This window comes from Chiroxiphia lanceolata, chromosome 4 (genome assembly GCF_009829145.1).
Source record: "Chiroxiphia lanceolata isolate bChiLan1 chromosome 4, bChiLan1.pri, whole genome shotgun sequence".
Taxonomy (NCBI): Eukaryota; Metazoa; Chordata; class Aves; order Passeriformes; family Pipridae; genus Chiroxiphia; species Chiroxiphia lanceolata.
In genome coordinates, this window is record NC_045640.1 from 10,236,539 (window position 1) to 10,256,334 (window position 19,796).

At 42.0% G+C, this 19,796-nt stretch overlaps 1 protein-coding gene across 1 annotated transcript in view; it reads left to right on the plus strand.

Annotated features, from left to right (window-relative positions):
- The first annotated feature begins 9,810 nt into the window (after positions 1 to 9,810).
- The window catches only part of MSANTD1 (Myb/SANT DNA binding domain containing 1), a 44,538-nt gene continuing 34,552 nt past the window's right edge, over positions 9,811 to 19,796 (plus strand). Inside the window, exon 1 of the mRNA XM_032684904.1 lies at positions 9,811 to 9,845. Within this exon, the coding sequence (XP_032540795.1) occupies positions 9,830 to 9,845 (16 nt within the window). The 5' untranslated portion in view covers positions 9,811 to 9,829. The remainder of the gene's footprint in view (positions 9,846 to 19,796) is intronic.

A 19,796-nucleotide genomic window follows, 5' to 3' on the forward strand; every position in this document is an offset into this window, starting at 1 on the left:
CGGAACAGGAGATGAAATTTATTGTTTCATGTGTACTCAGTCATGTGTTTTACTGGCTATAAAATCTCATGTAGGCAGGATAGCTTTGGAAGCTGAGTAGCATAAACAAGAATTTAGCCCTAAATTACATATTTTGAAGAGAGTTTCAAAGGCTGTTGTAAGATGGGCAGTGATGAGAGTTGTCTGACATATGCTTTTTTTCTTGTGCTTTTCTGCTCTAAAGATCCAGGATGTGATGCAGGAAGGAATATTGGATTTGTGCAGCAGCCTGGTGTGTACCATATATGAGTAAAGAACCTTTTGTCTGCTGATGGCCAGTTATGGAAAGAGAATAGTATCCATGTTTTAAAAAAAACCCCAACTTTTCCCAACCACAGGCAATTGGATGGTTCATTGCCATCTGTTGCATATCATCACTTTTTCTCTGTGCCACCGTCATCTGATATCAAGGTCCAGGCAGTTTGTGGACCTTGAGGATGTTATCTTTGCCCTTGAGACCGAACAGCTGTGGTGCACCCAAGGACAGAGAGGCACCTATGACACTTTTAAGGACATTTCAGGACAGGGCCCGGTTGACAGTTCCTGAGAAAGGGGCTGAGAGCTGAAGAGAGGGTGAGGAATGACTTCATGTGGTTTGTCTGCAAGGTACAGCCCAGGGACAAAGCAGTGACAGGAAACTTCGTCTTCTCACTCTTCACCTTCAATGGTTGTGTCCACTTCACCACAGTGTGCCTGCAAATGTTAAAAGGCTCCTGTTGTTAAAGATTTAAGAGCATTTTTTTTAGGCTGCTTCCAGCTTTTGTGCTTTCTTTTGCTCCATGGGTGTTTATAGAGCAGCAGCAAGGAAAGGAAACACATTTTTAGTGAGCTGTGATGGCAAGATGAGGGAAGCTTGCAGAACTTGAAACTGCTTCTTGGTAGTGTGTTTTACCCTTATAATTAGACTTTAACTTGAGTGTTCCTTTATATTTGATTATAAAAAGAATAAATACTTTATTTGTTCTTTGAACTACAATTTTCCCTGTAAATTGCTACTCCAGTCAGCCAGAACTGTTATTCTTCTTTATATACTGGTGCCTTTCATCTAGTTGAGGAAACCAAATGTGCTTTTTTTTATTCCTCTCCTGACAATCAAAAAACCTAAAAGTTTTTCTGCTTTTTCTAGTTCCAGTTGCACCTCCTCATACTGCTGCATTTTTCTCTAGTGACAGTCTGATGTTTTGCATTTTCATAGGTAATATTCTTGCCTTATTTGGTTTCTTGATCACAGTGCAGAAAGTTACTTCTCTGAAAAGATGTTACTTTTAAGTTATACAGTTGTGATGTACCAGTTTTCATATGCAAACATTAAGGTTTAACAGACACTAGTTCTTTTTGGTTTTGTAAACTGACCTCTTGACATAATGATTTAAAAAAGAAAAAAGCTTGACTGGTTGGTTGGTTGTAAAAACTTGGTATGGCACAGCTTATTCCGAAATTTTTAAATGTTGAGTAATGCCTAGCAGTCCTGCTGTCAGGGAAATCATTAGGAAAAGGGTTTTGAGAGAATGAAGATGGCTCCTGACCAAAATGCTTTTTGTGTAAGGGATACTTTCTTATTTCCGTGGTATGATTTGGTCTCTTCCAATCCTTGAGCTTTTCTATCTTAGTCAACGGTTTACGTCTAAAGGATTTTATTAGTGTAATTGAACATTTATGCAACTTTGTCCTGCAAGATTAAGCATGATTGACTGTCAATCATATATCTCTAGGCTTTCTGAGTCAGCTCAGCAGCTTCAGATAAGTTATCAGTAGTACTGCTTGTGTGTTACTTTTTCTGCCACATCCTCACCGGTGCCAGTTGTGTTCAGTTGTTCTTCCCCTGGCTGTTTAACTTTGGGGTGGATGAGTGAGGCAGGTTTCAGCGTTCTTCCAACACCAGAAGCAGCATGAGAACTCCTCCTTTATTCACCACTGACAGCTTTGGAAATAGGGTGAGTTGTTCTACCCCCACTCTGGGCAGAACATCCTGGTAAGCTGGGCACATATTAAGCCCTGGGTTATTCCCTGAGCGACTGCAATCCACTTTGTGCCACGGGTCACAACCCTTGCAGTTTACCAGTTTCCAGTGCACCTCATCACTGTCCACTTACCTAGGCCACACCTGCTCAATTTGTCTGTGAGGCTGTTGTGGGAGAATGGCACAACTGATCAACATGTAGCTGTTCCTACTAGCACACTTCTCTGTAGATGTAAAAGGTTTTTTTATCCCTGTTTTAGCTTACTTTCTTTGAGAAACAAAAAATTTTAAACTGCTGTGAGAGGCTGGTTCTAGGAGGGGATGTTTTCTGGTGTATCTAGATCTGCCATTTTTATCATGGGAAAAGAACAGTGCAAGGCAACAGCATTAGTGAAAGGGAATTTAAAGAACTATTTTTTCAGTAGAATGTTCTGGTATAAGACTTTTTCTGGAACTTGCATAAAGGAAAATACATTAAATGTTTATGCCTACCCACAAGTCACATGCCTAAGTTGAAAGTTTCGCTGTTTGTCTCAAACCAAAGGGTATCAAGGATCCAGAAGGCAACATGTGCTTTCATGTGTGAGCTGACTTAGTGCTCCTGGACAGTGCAAGGAGACACCTTTTTCCTCTAGTCTTCCATCATGTGAGAATTTTGGATCTCTAAAAAACTTCCAGAAACCAATTGTAGTGCAAATTGGGGTATATTAAAACGAATAAAAAGGACTGTTATCGCGAGCCTTCAAATACGTTTTTATGTCAACTCTGAACAAAGGGATGTTTGAATGATTTTGCAGAGTCATCCTTTCTCCACCAAATTTGATGCTGTTGGACATGAGTGTTGGTTTTCATTTCCCTTTCAAAAACATGATTTTATTATGCTTTTAGTACTTTACAAGGATGCTGAAACCAGTGTTTTTTCATAGTAACTTTAAATGAAACCCAGCACCCAGCAGAGTGCCAGCACGGCCCCTCAATGGAGCTGTGGGCTCTACGTCCCGCTGCTCCCCAAAGTACCTACCAGCCCCATGGAATTCCCATCCCATGAGAAGTTCCACTCCACACTGGGCCTTATGTGAGCTGGCGCAGCTGCTGCCTTTGAGGCATGGGGAGGGAGAGCCTGTTGGGGGCTACTGGTGGCAGATTAAAACCTGAATTCACAGCCGGGTGCTGAAGTGGTCTCTTCCCGAGGTAAAAGGCTTTTGTAGCTTTTTCCAGTTAACTTTGAGCACTCCTGCCTTTCTGCTCACACAGTTTAGCTTTGACTTTCTTCTCCTTATCTGTCACTAGAGAGTAATTGTCTCTTTCATAAGGACCTTGCTTTAACCTTGAACAGCAGTTCCTGTGGCACCTGATGTGCATTATGAACTATATATACTGATGAAAGAGCGAGGTACAGTCCTAATGTTTTCCTTGATGTTTTCTTTTTAAATCTGTTTCAAGGAGCCCTTTCAGATGGGACATGAAAGCTTTCCCACTTATAAAAGTCCTTATGAAATATTTTTATTTTGAAAACAGACATATTTAGAATTGTAGGGAAAAAACAGTCTTAGCAGGCTGAAGCTGCAATATCCAAGCTGTTTCCCGTTGCTGTTATTTGTCCTTTCATCTGGGTCTAAACATGAAATGTACATTTCATTATTAAATGCATACAGAGCCTTTCATTCTGGGGAATACTCATGCACATACTTCAGTGCGGATTTTTGCAATGTGTGGTATTTTACAGGCAAAAGGTTTATGACAAGACTTATGCCAGGGAGTGCTGCAACAGGATTATATACTGGAGGGGGAGAACTCTCAGGATATGGTTGAGGAGACTCATAGAGGGGTTCGGATTGGAAGAGACCACAGTGGATCATTTTGTCCAGCTTCTCTGCTCAAGCATGGACAGCTTGTTGTCCTCCAGGACTCCCAGGTCCTTCTCTGCAGAGCTGCCCTCCAGCAGGTCAGCCCCAGCCTGTGCTGGTGTCCAGGGTTATTCTTCCCCTGGTGCAGGACCCTGCATTGGCCTTTGCTGAATTTCAGGCAGTTCTCTGCCCATCTCTCCAGCCTGCCAAGGTCCCTCTGAAGGGCTGCACAGCACTCTGGGGTATTGGCCGCTCCTCCCACCTTTGTGTTCCAAACTTGCTGAGGAAGCATCTGCCCCTTCATCCAAGTAATTGATGAATAAGCTAAACAATACTGGGCCCAGTATTGAACCCTGGAGGACACCACTAATGACAGGCCTCCAAACAGACCCTGTGCCACTGATCACGTCTCTCTGGGATCTGCCATTCATTCAGTTCTCAATCCACCTCACTGTCCACTCCTCCAGCCCACACTTCCTGAGCTTGCTATGAGGATGTTGCGAGACATGGCATTGAAAGTCTTGCTGAAGTTGAGATAGACAATATCCACTGTCTCCCCTCATCCATCCGGGTAGTTGTTTCATTGTAGAAGGTAGTCAGGTTGGTCAAGCATGATTTACCTTTAGTGAATCCGTGCTGACTACTCCTGATCCACCTTCTTGTCTTCCACGGGGAGAGAGATGGCCTCCACTCAAAGGAATAAAACCGGGTTGTTGTTCTGGAACAGGTGCCTTCTTGTACTTGCACCCAGTGGCAAACTTGAGCTGGCTGTGACAAGTAGATACAACCAGAAATTCAGAATTGCTTCGTGAATGGAGGGCACAATGAAGGCTTCTAGGCTTTCTGCCTCAACCGGGCTTGTAGGAAAAGAAACAGGTGCAGAAACTGAGCTTTATTCATCTCACAGGAGGAAAGCTACAGAACTGCCAGGCATGCAGAAAAAGGAAATGTAAAAAAATGTGTAGATGTGTTGTTAAGGGAAATGAGCAATGCACATTCTCTAGCAGGATTAGGATAGGAACAGGAACAGACTTGCCAAGCTAAGGGAAAATCCTGTTTTTGAAAAATGAAGGGAAAAGGACCCTGTATGAGGTTTGATAGGAAAAGTAGTGACAAGTGTTACCAAGAATCAGGAAAAACAGCAGTTAAATGGCCAAGCTGTGCAAGATGGCTGATGTTCACAAATCTTCAAAGATGAACTCAGCATTAATGGGAATTAAAACTTGAGCAACAATGCTGGAGAGTGCTTGAACTTATTAGCTCACTATTGTCAGTGATCCTTGCTGATGGTGTTTGAAGAAGCATAACCTGAGCCAAGCGATCACTGGAAGTGCTGCCCTTCTTGTAGGATCAAGCCCAAGAGAAGAAGTCCCAGAATGTTTTGGTTCTGCCCCAGTGTTGCACTAATGTAGTTGTTTGATGGGGCCTGGGAACAGTAAACTTTCTTCTGTTATAACGTGTAGATTCTCCTGTCCATCTCCCACAGCCTGCAGGACATATGTAAAACTTCTGGAAAAGAAGTATGCAAGCAAAGAAAATTTATGCGGTAGCTCAGAGCCATGATGAAAAGCGCTTTGAAAAGTGCTCCTAAGTTTGTGCAAGGGCAGGACGCAAAGATGCCAAGAGGATGAAGTAAAATGCAATGAGTAAAGTTAGTGGACAAGAGAAGTGCAGAGAGATGCAAAGCACTGTGCTGAGATACAAGTGGTGACTTGGAGAATGAGACTGCACAGGTATGACCAGTGCAAAGCAGCAAAAACCATCAGTGAAGTGCAGAGCAGCACCACGTGCTCAGGGAAAGCAGCACTGCTGCCATCAACAGTGAGACAGTGATGAACATGTGGAGATACAGAGACTTCCTCCATCTGATGTGAGAGAAGAGAAACTTGCAGGAAGCCAAGCCAAGTGAAAATCAAATGACAACGTGGTGATTGTGGTAAGGACAAAATAAATGGCATACAGGGTGTTTTGGAAATCCAGCATGCTGGGATTGCAGGTCATGCAGAAAATACAGGATTGCTTAATGAAAATCAAAGTAGAAACCTACCCTCATTAAACTGTGGCCAAATTGTTTTAAAAAATATAGCAAACAAAACTGATCCAAATAATTCATAGAACAATGAAAACAGGATCATGGATTCACTAGTTTCTTTAGTCACCTCCCACAGGATGTGATAGCTGTACTTGATTACCAAAAAATAAATGCAGAGAGAAAGAAGCAGCCCCGGAAAACTAAGATACAGCCACTGCCTTCAGAGGGCAAAGAGGTGAAGGCAGCAGCAGAGAACAGGGTTTTATGCAAGTTCTCCAGGGAACAGCAGGGCTTTCCCATGAAAAGCCTTCTTGACCTGAGGCCAAAGGCTTCAACACAAAGAAGAGACTTCTGCTCCTGATACTACCTTTTTTTCTCTCCTTTCTCCCCTGAAGAAAAAGAGGACTGATGAGTGATCTAAGATTAAAGGTGCAGTGTTGCAATTTTGGGGCATTATGTCAGTTGTGAGAGATCAGACTGCGAATTAGGGGGGAAAAGTAAATTGAGAGGCATTACTAGAAACCCCATTATTAGAAAATCCAGCAATAATCTTTGATAAACCCACGAATATTTGCCAAGCAAAGGCAATTCCCCAGTGCATAGGAAAGCTTAAGAGACAGCAGGCAGTGCTCTGAGCATGATAAAAAATTAAAACCATTACAAGAGAGAGACCTGGGGTAGTATGTCCTGCAGAGCTAAAACGCTACTCCCTGGGGATCCACAATGCAAGCCAAGCAGCAGTCTAGTTCTGGGGGAGAAAAAGAGGTAAAAGCTGCAACAGATTGTGTCATTTTGCTGCAGGTGTACAGCGTGGGCCAGGAGAGGAGGGCTGGCATGGAGGGCTCCTTGGCAGGGGGAGCTGCTGCTGCTGCAGCGGGAGATCATCAGCCTGAAAGGAAAATTGGGCTCGTGTGGAGCTGGATGCTTTGCAAGCCAGTGTGAAGTTTGGAATACTGAAAAGGATTCACAGTCAGGAGAAGGTAAATAGATGAAATTCAGGTTTAGAGCTGCACATTTATCCCTGCAGAGGGAAGATGGGAACAAGCACATGTAATAAATGGGGAAAGTTACCGTTTGTAGCTTATGCTTGCTAGGATGTCAAAAGACTATGTCACCCTCCTGAATCCAGGGGAGAAAAATTGATTGCTGTGTTTGGGATGTCTGAGGAGCAAGGAGATTGCTCAGCAAGTATTCAGAGAACTCAGTTTTTAGCTATAATTTCCCCAGAGGCTGAAAAATCTGGTGAGAAGACTCCCTGCTCTGGGAATTGCAGTGCTCAGAGCTGAGTGAGCATGTCCTGAGCACAGTGGAGCAAGTACGGCACTTCAATCTGTGGTCCAAGCCAAAAGAATTTCTGATAATATGTATCCTTCTCTAAAAATGCTTCACTACCATTAGATTATCACTATAGGCACCCTTATATATATATATATATATATATATACACACACACTACCACTGGCTCTTGCCTATATGTGCATTGGCTAAAATGCCATGGCAATATATGCATATGAACCAGTGATAGTTTTAGCCCAACATCTTTGATTTTTTTTTTTTCCCCCCAAATAAACATGGTACAATGAAGTGTCAGCACAACATGTTAAGGGTGCTTACTAAAATACCTATCTGGGAGACAGGTGGGATAGAGAAACTGGCATGCTGGGCTATGTTGGGAATTGCTTCTCTGGTTTAACTTGTGCTGTGGCCAACTGCAGAGCTCTGCTGTCCAAGGACATCTGTTGGGCATGAGGTGTTAGTCCTGATAAGGAGCTTGAGAAACTGAAGATGAGTTTGAGAAAAGTGCAGAAACCAAAGGCAATCTGGTGAAAGCTGAGTTTTTCAGGGACCTTTTGTCTCATAGAAAAATGTGCCCCTTGTGTTCCATGATAGACGGACTATGTTTGATGAGCCAATATGCAGTGGTGGATAAAATGGCTTGAGTTGCCCTCAGGAGGGATGAAGGCATCCTTAGCAGCATGGGTGGGTGCCTTCTGATCCTGGCTTTAGGGTTGTGGCTGGCTTTGGGATCAGGGTACATTTGTAGGTTTGCCCAGTTGCTGCCCTGAAAGAACAGGCACACACAGGACTGTGACACTGCTATTGGTGAAGGCACTATTGCTGTTGCAAAACAAGCTAAGCATCAATATGCTTAAGCAGAGAAAAATGCTTGAGCATGGCCTGCTGAGAAAAGGATCAGCTTAACTGACCTTTTAATGGTCAGGTTACAGGTACATACTTTTTATTGTCAGCTCAGGCACTGGAATTACTGTCCAGCACTCCTTGGAGATAGCATATCCTATGGATGATGGTGTGTCTGATACCAGCATCCCAGCCTTCCACTCCAGGCACAAGGGTGGCCACAAAGGGAGTATAGACACAGATGTGTCTTGGCCAAATCCAACCTCTGCCTACCTGTTCCTATGGCTCTACCTGCTTGCTGTCAGCAATATAAACCCTGGACACACTTGGAGCCTTGTCCCAGTTTGCTTCTGCAGCTCTGGGAAGGTGGCTTCTGCAAAGTCTTAAGTGATGAGGGGTGGAGGGAATATGCCCCAAGGAGGAGAGGACAGCAGCTGCCTTTCACTGCTCTGCTGTGCTGGCTGGATTGTGTGTAGGACCTGCACCAGGTGGAGAGCAGTTTATTTGGACTGTCTAGAGGTACCACTATCTATACCCTTAGTTCTCCATTAGTAAATCTTCCCTGAAACATTAAATACGAGTTACTTGCATTTAAATCTCTTCTGTTACTTTTATTTATCCTGGTTTGAGTTGCCAAGCAGCTTATTACATTTTGTCCTAAACCCAGAGCAGCTGTGCAAGTTTCTGAGAGAGGAGATCCCCAGCCCATGCTTCCAGCCCTCTGAGGGATCACAGGCACCAGCTGTAGGTGAGTTTGGATTTTGTGAAATGCCTTTGGCAAACCCACCATCATGTCCTGGTCACCAGTGGACTGGTGTCTACTGAGCCTGGGCATGTGGCTTGTGGCTGGGATGATCTCCAGTGAGCTGCAGGGTGGTCAAGCCCAGAGATACATCACTTTGGTGTTGGGGAAATTTTCCCTCTAGCTTCAGTCAGCATTTACAAGTCCTGTTAAACCTGAATAACCACAATCCAGGACTCTTGCTTCAGAAACTCTAGTGAAGTAAATTTGTCTCTGTAGAATACTGCTTATGCACCAGGATTTTTTTTTTCCTTTAAGAAATAGATGGAATTATGGATTATAGTTGCCAGTGTTGGTGTCTACTCTTAATTTTTTTGTACTTTCATATGCTTTCCACTGCAGTTATTGAAAAGCTTGTGTGAAGGGGGTATTTACATCTATTCATTCCCAGGACTCTGGCAGGGAGGTTTCAGTGCACAAAGTTCCCCACCCCCTCACATGCCGTCAGCCAGTGACTGCCAGGTCACATCTGCATTAAAAGTCACATTTGTTTTAAGTTAAACTTTGAAATCTTTAGTTAAGCTAAAGTTAAACTTTGAAATCTGTTTAATTACACTGGTGTAAACTCATTTGTGGATGCTCCTCTGTGCTTTAATTGAAATCTCCATTGCATTGGTTTTTCTTTTGGAAAGCTGAATCTGTTTAAGAGCATCCACATGGATTTGCAATTGGTTTCAATAAATAGAATTAAACCCACATTTTGCTTAAATTGCTGCAAGTTTTAATGCAAACAGGGCCTTGGTGAAATTCTAAATCCCCCTAATTCTTCTGGAGCATTTCTCTCCCCTGTGACACTGAATGTTTTTATGTGTTTTCATGTGCCCTGCAAACCGGTGTGCAGGTTCTCCAGTATCCAACCTTTTCCTGAAACAAGCAACCTACTTTGAGTTTAGCAGCCTCTCCCCTGCCCCTGACTGGCTCTTGCGCTTCCAATCAGGCACAGAGGAAACATTTAAACAGGCAGCCCCTCTGCTTTGCCTCCCTGGCTCTGCTCAGAGCAGGAATCAGCCATGCAACTCAGCCCAGGTAAGGCCACACTTCACATCCCCGTTGCGGCCATCGTACATTTAAAAGGTTTTTCCCCTCGAAGTGCTCCGATTTACTCTTTGCCCCCTCACCGCACAAAGAGGGGGAGAGAGTAAACCCCTCCCGTGTCCCGGGAAGGCAAAGTCGTGGTGAGAGCAATTGCACACGGCTGTGGCTTTGCCCTGGTACAGCTGACACCAGCAGCTTTCCCGGCCGAGAGCTGAGGGCTGGAATGGGAGAGGCTGGGGGTGGGATAGGAGAGCTGTCAGGGGCTGTTGGATCAGCCCAGGTCCGTGTCCCGCTTCTTCACAAGACTGGTCAGGATATTTTGGGCGTGTGGCAGCCCCCCACTCATCCTCTGGTGCAATTGGATGCTGTTTTCGCCAGGCAGTGGGTAATGCAGCATCAGGGTTGCCACCAATGAACTGATCCATTGCAGAAAATCCAGGCGGGCATGCACCTCCTAAAAACCTCCTCTCTACCTTTTTCAGAGGCTGTTAGATTACCCTGATGCTTGAGTGTAATCTTCTGGCTGTTCTCTGTGCCCATGAATTACTCAACATGGCATGCTGGATCCTTAGCTGCAGGACAGTTTTTCCAGTTGTTTGTTTTGAAAGCTCTTAAGAGCAATATACTATCAGCTGAGGTTTCTAATTAACTCTGAATAGCTAGTCTGCTGCCACTCAAGTATAATTCTCATTAGCATCTCAGCTAACAAGCTTCAGTGTTTGCCCTCCTAATTAGCTTCTAGTTAGAAGTCTTTCCCTATCCTAAGATGTGCTGTTGTTAATTGCAGTTCCAATTGCTTTTACAGCAAACTCCTGAGAGACTGCTAAAGCTCTGGTTTATATAGCCTGATAGAGACCAATATCTGGGATACTTACAACTGCAGGTTCTTTTATTCTCCTGTAAGTGTGCGTCTTTATGACATCTTTATGCAGACAAGAGGGGGGATGGAGCTGCAGCTTTTAAAATGAATGAGGAAATACTTTTTTAAACAGGTGGTAGAACTCGAAATGAGTGCTTAAAGCAAAGTACAACTTTCACAGCTAATGCTGCATAAACGGCTCTCCAGTTTTTTTCTGTGCAGCTGTCCATACAATGGCTAGTTTTCCATGCCCACAGGTTTCTAAGGGTTTATGAGTGCCCCACAAAATGCCCTATTGCTGCTGACTTTAAAATCACGGATAGAGAGTGTGTCAGGTTGGCTGTTCCTTCTGGGCTGGGAGCTCAGGATGGTATTTCTGTGGAATGCTCTTAGCAGGGTTTAATGTATGCCTGCGAGCTGGATTAACCCCTTAGTCCCCACAGCTTGAGAGTACTTCCAGCACATGGATGTCAGTGGGCTCACACAGCTAAGCCCGTGCAGACCAGGCCAATTGGACTGAGGGGAGCAGGGTCTGGGGGCGGAAGGGCTCCCACTAGAGCAGCACGGAGCATCCAGAGGAGAAAGGTGAGTCTTACCAGTGTCACAAAGTACCTGAAGTTGTCAAAGTGCTTGTCCCATGGAAGTAAAACCATTCTGTGCACTTTCAAATCACACAGTTCTCCAAGAGAGGAAAAATACCGCTCAGCTTATGAAGCTTTACTAGTGGACTTTTCACTGCAGACATGCCCAGGGCCCTCCTGTTATCACTTCCTAAACTGAAACCCACTTTTTGCTGAGGATTCTGAAATGGGTTTAATGCATCAGATCCTGTGCATCCTACTGCTCTGGGTAGAGTAAGAAAAAGGCGGCACTGAAACCAAGTACTGAATTTTACTGTAGGATGCCTGGATCTTTCTGCCTTGGTAACTTCTTGCTTCTCGTTTTCTAAATTGAGGGGTAAAGTCTTGATGATGCCAAGACAAACCAAGTTAGAAGATAAAGATGAGTCTTTTTTATTTTTCTTGGGGCAATGACTATAATCCTGTGATGCTTTATCATGCTGCAGGTAAAGGTTTTGGTTCTAGAGGACCCTTGCACCCAAGCAGAGTCCCCCTAAAGCAACATGTTGGTGTAAGGATGTGCCCCATCAATCCAATTGCAGTATCAGGCTTTTAGAAAGAGAGAAATTCTGGTAATGAATACACTTCTGGGTCATAACCCATTAAAAATTGAATTTAAATGTGGCCTACTCACACTAATAGCAATAGATTTAATTAGTCAGAGATCTTTCAAATCTGCTTTAGAAAGATGTGTAAGAGCCAAAATGGACCTAAGGCAACCGGGCAAGTTCAAAAGGTGGGAGTATATTTACAAAATGTTGCATGCATGTACTGTTCATGTCAGGTCTAATATTCTGGTCACAAATTATTAATTATCATTTTTTTAGCTGTAAAATATTTATAATTTAGAATACAGTCCGTGATGAGAAGCTGATTTTCTTGATTTGATTGCCTATATCTAATTAATGTGTTGGAAAATGGGAGTAATGATGGTGAGCAAATCTCAGTGTTTGAATCTATTTTAGTTACATATCAAAACGGCGTATTTAAATGAACTGCTTAACCTCTTCTATCTACAAAACTGGATTCCAAATCACAAATATGTCATTTACTCTGCTGTACTTTAGTTCCAGATGGCAGTGTAAAGTGAAGCACACGATATGATAAAACTTTTTTAGAAGCTTTAGAGTAAAACTTGAGTTTGGGTTTAGGGAAAGAAAAAAAAAAATATTTCCAATGAGGGATCTGGAGAGAAAGTATTAAATACAGCTTAAAACAGGGGACTGATCAAAGGTAGCAGAAAGAAAAATTCAGAACAAAGGGTTCTATTGGTAAAGCAGAGATGCTACCAACATGTTAGTGTGAGCCATCAGACAGCAAGGCAGGTGTTAACTATTTTATCTATTTGTGATAATAAAGTAATTCCTTCTTTGCATAATGTTCACTTTGTGAAGACTTAAGTGCTCTTAGTGTCTGAGGGGGAAACCACAAAAGACCACCAGAGCCTGGGCTGTAACAACTACTGCCTTTGAAAATTGCTGAACAGATAAAGCCACGTATGGAGAGTGTCTCATGATCTCTCTCCTCTTTACCATGGTCTGCCCTTAGTATTTTTCTCATCAAACCAGTTTATGCAGTGCTGGCTTATTGCCAAATTTGTCACATAAAGTATTTTTCTTGATGTGATTATAAGCTAAATTGGTGTCATGATCTTTTTTCTTAAGGCAAGCAATAAATTAAATTGTGGGATAGAAAAATGGTGCTAAAGTACCATTTATGCTGACAGCGTAGAAAAAATAATCTTGAAACAACTCCTAAACATACTGATTGAGTAGGTTCCTCTACCTCAATCAGGTAGAATCTTGACTCCATTTGGTTCAGTAAATGTTCATGAGTTTTTCTGAGTCTGAAAATGGAGAGGATCTTACAACCCTAATTCTTCCTTCTAACAAGGCTGTGATCCAGGCCATTTCTTACAGCAGAACAGCCTTTCTGCATAGATTGTTAGAGAGGGCATCCTCTTAATTATTTATACTACACATACCAGGTGTGCTGATTATGAAATTTCCCTTGAGGCTTCAGAAGGAAATGAAATCCTAATAAATGCATGAGATAGTGGAACAATGCTAGAATCTCCTGGATGAAAATCAGTCATCCGTGTCAGTGATCCTCCTTTACAGTGGTTTTTAGAAAACATTACAGAAGCTAATCTTCTTAGACTTGTCATCCAAACTATCCTGGAGGTGTGAAGAAACTGCCCTTCCAGGGAACTTCAGTGCTTTTGTAGGAAACAAAGAAAAATAAGGCTAGAGGAATACATTTCTTATCTCGAGGAGGCGTGGAGGTGGCAGTGTTGGTATTGATGTTTACTGTGTTTGCAATTAGTATTACAAACAAAAAAAATTAGAAACATGGTCATGAAACCCTCCGGAAAACTCTCTTTATCAAAATGCTGACTGGGGAAATCTGAGAACTCTGTTTTAGAAATATGGGAAATATGAACTGCTCTTGTCTTGGCAAATGGAGCAATTTTGTTCGGAGGAGAGACTGGTATTTGTTTGAAATGCTTGTGATCCAGAGAGTGTGCAGTGAAGTACAAGGGAAGAAAGGGCCTTTCCCTGCAGAAGTAAATGGAGAAATACCAAAGACGCTGAACATAGGACCAGAAAAGGAGAAAGATCTTGATGTGAGAGACAACAGGGAAAGCAACACAGAGATGTGAAACAACATAATATTGTTCTATGATTCTATGGTTTAACGTAACAGTGAAAAGATGACGCTGTTTTTAAACCAGAGCAATGTGCAATGACCATGACAAACTCAGTTCTCTTGTCACTGCACAAACAAAAAAATCTCTTAAGAGGTAGAATAGATAAATATATGAATGATTCTATGAATTTTGTTGTTCAAAGTAACAGCTAAAAGAGTAAGATACTTGCAGAGAACATGCAGCTGGTGAGAAGACTATCATGAGCTCAAGGAAGCGTGTATCTCTTTTATCAAAAGGATTGAGGAGGAAGGACTGTAAAGCTGGTGGTGTTCAGAAGAAGAGCAGAATGTTGTTAGAAGTAAAAAGAAATCTTTCAGAAAGTGGAGTTGATGTCTGAACAGAATAAATAGAAAAGAGCATACAGGCAAGTTAAATAAGGCAAGGTAAACAAGGCAGGTAGAATCAATTCTGAGGGGCAGCTTGCTAAACTCGCAGAAACAATGACAAAACCACTTCAAACACATGAAGGGTAGGAAGCCTGTCCATCAGCAGCTTGATAGGCAATTGCAGTGTAATAAGAACACTCAAAGTACACAGGGTTGTTACAAGGCTAAATAAATCTTTGCTTTGCTGTTCATCATAAAGGATCTCAGGGAGCCCTCTCTTCTGGAGCATTTTGGTATCTGAAAGTGTGTTTTAAACTGAAGTGTCAGCAGAACAGGTTTAGAACAATTGGATAAAATGCGTAATACTATTGATAAAAATAGGTGGTAGCCATGGTAGCCACCCAAGAGTCCCAAATGTAAAGTTCTTGAATTAATGGTTTCCTTTGATATGGATTAAATAATTGATGTGACAATTGAAGGTGGCAAATGTAATGAATGTTTAAAGGGCTATGTACACTGGTAAATCGAGCCTTCCTTGGTCAAATTTATGGAAACTAAAATGAAGACTTGTAAATATGATATATTGGGTAAATGTCAAAATTAATTTTGTAGAAGGAAGCTGTCATAAATCTGTGTACTTTGAAGCCTAGTAGCCCTTGGGCAGAGAAGATTTAGTTGATAACGTATAGCTGGACTTCCAGGGTCCCTTACCAATAGTCAACAAACTCCCTAAATAGTTCAGAAATAAAAGGGAATGTCTTCCTGTAGTTTTGAAGTGGTTATGGTTCTAATTAGTTAAAGGTAATAAAACCTCAGGCTAGAGACTAAGTCATCCTTTTTCCAGTTGCAGGAAGTCACCAGGCTGCAAGAATCTCTGTTGGTATCTCTACTGTTAAATTACCTACTAATGCTTTAGGGGAAAAAAAGAGAGTGGACAAACTTATCATAAGAAATTTTCAAGGTAGTTAAAACTAGAACTGACTGTGAATATTCTCCATTTTCTCACCTTATCTAGACATCTGCAAAGTAATGCATAAAGAGAAAAGAACCGTACCTATGCATGCACAGAGATGTAACCATTCAGGAAAATACCTTGGTGCCATTGTGTGTAACTCTTGGAAAATATCAGCTCAATCCTTAGTAGTGATCAAGAAGATAAATAGGATGAAAAAGACTTTAAAGAATGCTTAAAATAAAAAAGAAGGTTTGAGGTTTGTGTGTAAATCCACAATGTGCCCAAGTGTGATAACTGTGTCCTGAATACTGTAGGAGTAGAAATAGTACACAGAAAAGCTGCAAGAATGCTCATAGGTACAGAAGGGTTTCTGTGCCAGGAGATTTAAACACAGGCTTGGAAAGGACCCCTGGGGTTGCCATGTCCAGACCTCCACTACTGTTGGCACCACAGCACACAGCTTTTTTCTCAAATGCTGCCAGTGAATTCTCTGGTCTCTGGTTTGAATGCATTAAGCTTTTTCAGCTCTGCCTACATGTCAGTAGACAGCTGTCCTACTCTTGTTACACCACCTATTATGTCTTCCCCCCCTTGTTCAGCAGTGTCATTCATCCTGAAAACTGAGCTAGATTCTAAAACTATTTTTTTTATTTATTTTTTGGGTCACATCTGAATTACCTGTCATATCCACCTGAAAAGCTGCCCAATTTTCCCTTCCTTGTCTCTTTTATATTTGTGAAAATCCTTTTTCATATTTGTTTTGACATCAGGGAAGGGAAATTTTTGAGGGTTTTGGCATCTGTGGGACATATGGGGAGAGGTAGGCATGTAAAGTGTCTGATGTCTCTGCTGTTTCCCATAGTCCTCATTAGAGGGAGGAAGGTACACAGCAATTTTTTGCTTGTACTGTTCAGAGAGATGAGATAATCATTGGGAGAGAGGAGTTCATGATTAAGTTCTGTTGCAGAATAACTAGGCTGAAAAAAAATCTTTCATATAGCTATTAATTAATTTATTAATTGCTTTTCTTATACTAGTTTTCTTTACAGAATAACTTTATTTGAGAAACCATTCCATACCAAAGAGCCCCCCTTTTTTCCATAGTAAGAGTCAAGTCTGTGCAACAATGACTCAGTCATAACAAGACTACTACCTCATTGTAGCTAGATATAATTTTAATTGAGGATGTCTATTTTAAATGGGCCAAAATCTTTTATGTAATCTAAGAAGGGAAAAAAATAATTCTTCATTTAGATTGTTTGATGTGTTTTATTTGCTTGCTTTTAAAGTTCTTCAAATGCATCACAAAGCAGTGGTGGATGCCTTCAGTGATCCACTTAACCATTTTACATCTGTACTACTATAATACACACATCCCAGACATGGTTCTCTCACTGGAACTGGGAGGGCTCTGGCCAGTCTCTGACTGTGAGATTAGGAAAATGTCAGAAGAGAAGAGGTGAGGTACTGCCCTGGTCCATGGAAAAGACATTTGCAATTCTGGTGCTGCTTCTTGTTTGAAGCATGCTGGTTTATTAGCACCAGGCCCAGAAAAGGCATCCATTTGGATCAAATCCAATGACATTTGGAATTTGATGCATTTGTTTCAGAGGCTGGATCACTCTCCTGATGAACCTCTTTTTGTCTAGGGACATAGCTTAAATCTGACTAGAAGCTCTTTTTTAGCATTAATTGGGAGTTTCTGCTTCTTAGGGCTATTGAGCTCTGCACCAACATCCAGTCTCTAGCTTTATGTGGAGCATCTTTGGTGACTGATCTAGACAAAAGTGTGAACTGGAGGGGATATTTTTTTCAGATTTTGGCTGTATTTTGCAACCACAGAAGTGACTGTTTCATTGCTGAAGCTCTCACTGCTGAAGTGAATGTCTGTCTCACCAAGAATCTTTGCCCAAGAGATGGGGCTCAAGGGTTTGAAGATGTTGTAGGCTGGCATGAAGGCAGACTAGTGAGTGTTGTAGGAGAGCTACACAGTACCATGAAGGTACGTAGGATTTTCTTACGTGATCTTTGCTTCCTTCATTTTTTTTGGAAAATCACAGTGGTGGGTCTGGGAAAACAAATTATGCCAAATTGAGGGGGGTTAAAGGTAGTAAAATAGATGATTCAGTGCCAAGGGTGAAAAGTCTTGACTGAGATCTGAAAGAGGAGGAAGGATACAGGACAATAAGAGCTTGCTTGCCACTGAATAAGGGTGTGTGTGTGTGGTAGTACCAGCTATGGGTTTGGATGGCAGCCCATGCTGGAAGAGTGACACAGTTGGTCTCCTCCTGTGGGTGCAAAGTCATTGCTCATATGAGATTCAGAGGAAGGTGATGGTGTGTGCAGTAGGTTTTTCTGCAGTCTGGATTCTCTTTCTCTGTGGTACAGAACATACACTGACAGTACAGCAACTAGTGTGGATATCAGCCATGCTCTGATCTGCACCTTAGTGTTCTGTGGGGGAAAAAAAATAAGCCTGAGCTCAGATGTGCCCTAAGGGGTGTGGATCCATCCTGCGAAATGAAAGTGGCCAGTCATTCTCAAACAGGCAGAGGGTACAGCTCATTCAAATTGAGCATATTTAGAGAGGCCACAAAAGCATAAACCTGACCCTGATTTAGGGCTGGTAAGACTGTGCTCTGTATTGGCATGTGGTATATTTTATTTTTGGATATTTAATTGAATAATGGGATCGTGCAAGTAGGATTGGCCAGCATTGCTCTCCATATACCAAAAGCAATATTAGACTTTGTAATACTCCCATACCATTGCAAAACCTGAAAAAAACAGCTGTAGCAAGTCAGCAGAGACACAACTGTAGCCATCAGGTGATTGGTTGGAAGGATGACAAGCCATGTTTGTGTCCTTATGTTCAGATTTACCAAACTGCAGGATCCTCTCTTGTTTTTCCTTAGAATAATTAAAGAAAAAAAAGAAAAAGAACTCCAAGGAATTTAATCTCTGTGCAACTGTGTACTTGTTCCTAAATAAGTCTCCCAAACACTTTCTGATGCTCTAGATACAGGACATCAAATTCCAGCAGCAGGTGTGTTCAGAGCTGTGGGGGTCCAGTGAGGAGGTTGTGTTCCTTGGCAGAGATTTTTTAATTATCACCTTGTTAAGGTGAGTGGGAAATTCTGTCTAAAAAAATCATCAGCGTGGAATGATGCAGAATTTTACCTCTCACTTTCTTATTCTGTGGGAGGAGGTTTCTAGGGGCACTTGCTGTTCACTTTTAATGCTGTTGAATAAACTAATGACTGTGTCACTAGGATGAGTGAAATTTAAATCAAAATCTTGTGTCAGACTTTATTTCTGAAAGGGCCTGAAACAAATTCTAGAGCTCTGGCACACATCTTGCTAGATGTCTAAAATGAATTGCAAATATTTCCATTTACTCAGGCTATTCATCTGTCCCTATTTAGGGGGATACATCCTCTGTTTTGTCAAAAAGTGCAACTTTTCTACCTCTTACCTCCTGTTTTTATGGTTAAGTATGTTTCAGTGAGATTAAAATGTACTTATTTTCTCAAAAGACCTATTTGCAACTTCCAAAGAGTGCTACCTGCCCCTCTACTTCTTTCAAATGCATATTTAAAGAATTGGAAGAAACAACAAATTTGAAGAAAATGAGGCTCACAGTATTTAAAAACACATGCATAGACTTGCTCTTTAATTACGGACTTTTCCCTAACAATTAAATGTAGAGCTAGGTGTTACTTTATTGAGTTGGGTTGTGATAAAAACACACTGGCTAACAGTTACTCTAAAAATTCCTTTAAGAAATGCCTTTAGTTAAATTTTTGCAGGTAAACTCTTTTACGTTGAGGATGAAGAAGGTGCAGGAAGTTAACTAGGCACACAACTGTTAGTCAAACTATAGAAACATTCTATACTCTTTTGGACTTCAGAGAGTTTTATGATCTGGAAAAGGAGTCAAGAAGCCCAGCCTGTTTTTAACCTCAGCTTAAACAAACACTTAAAAATGCAAGGTAAAAGCACTTTGGTGGTGATAAAAGAGATTTTAGTTTGACATTTTAACCCTAAAATAAGGTTAGGACTTCAGATGCTGGGACCAGATGTACCTCTGGTGATTTCAAGAGGACTTGTTTGCAGGATCTGGTTCCCTCCCCAGTACTTGTCCTCGTATCTGCTCAGACTCCTGGAGACCCTTTTCCCACCCACATCCCCAGCCAGCTCTCACGCCACATCCCACAAGCAGCTCCCACACTCTGCAAGCTCCAAACCCGGCCCGGTGAGTCAAACCTGCCCCTGTTGCTGAGGTCTCAGCTCACAGCCCTGCACTTGCTGCTTAAGATACAAATGATTGGTGTGGTGGTTTTCATATAATAACTCAATGGTTTTAATACTCATCTCAGAAGTGGTCGAACTTGGGTTTGGGTCCTCCTTCTCCCAAGGGATATTCAAATCCACCTGTCCCTTCCCAGGCTGTAGGCAACCTCTCAGCCTGT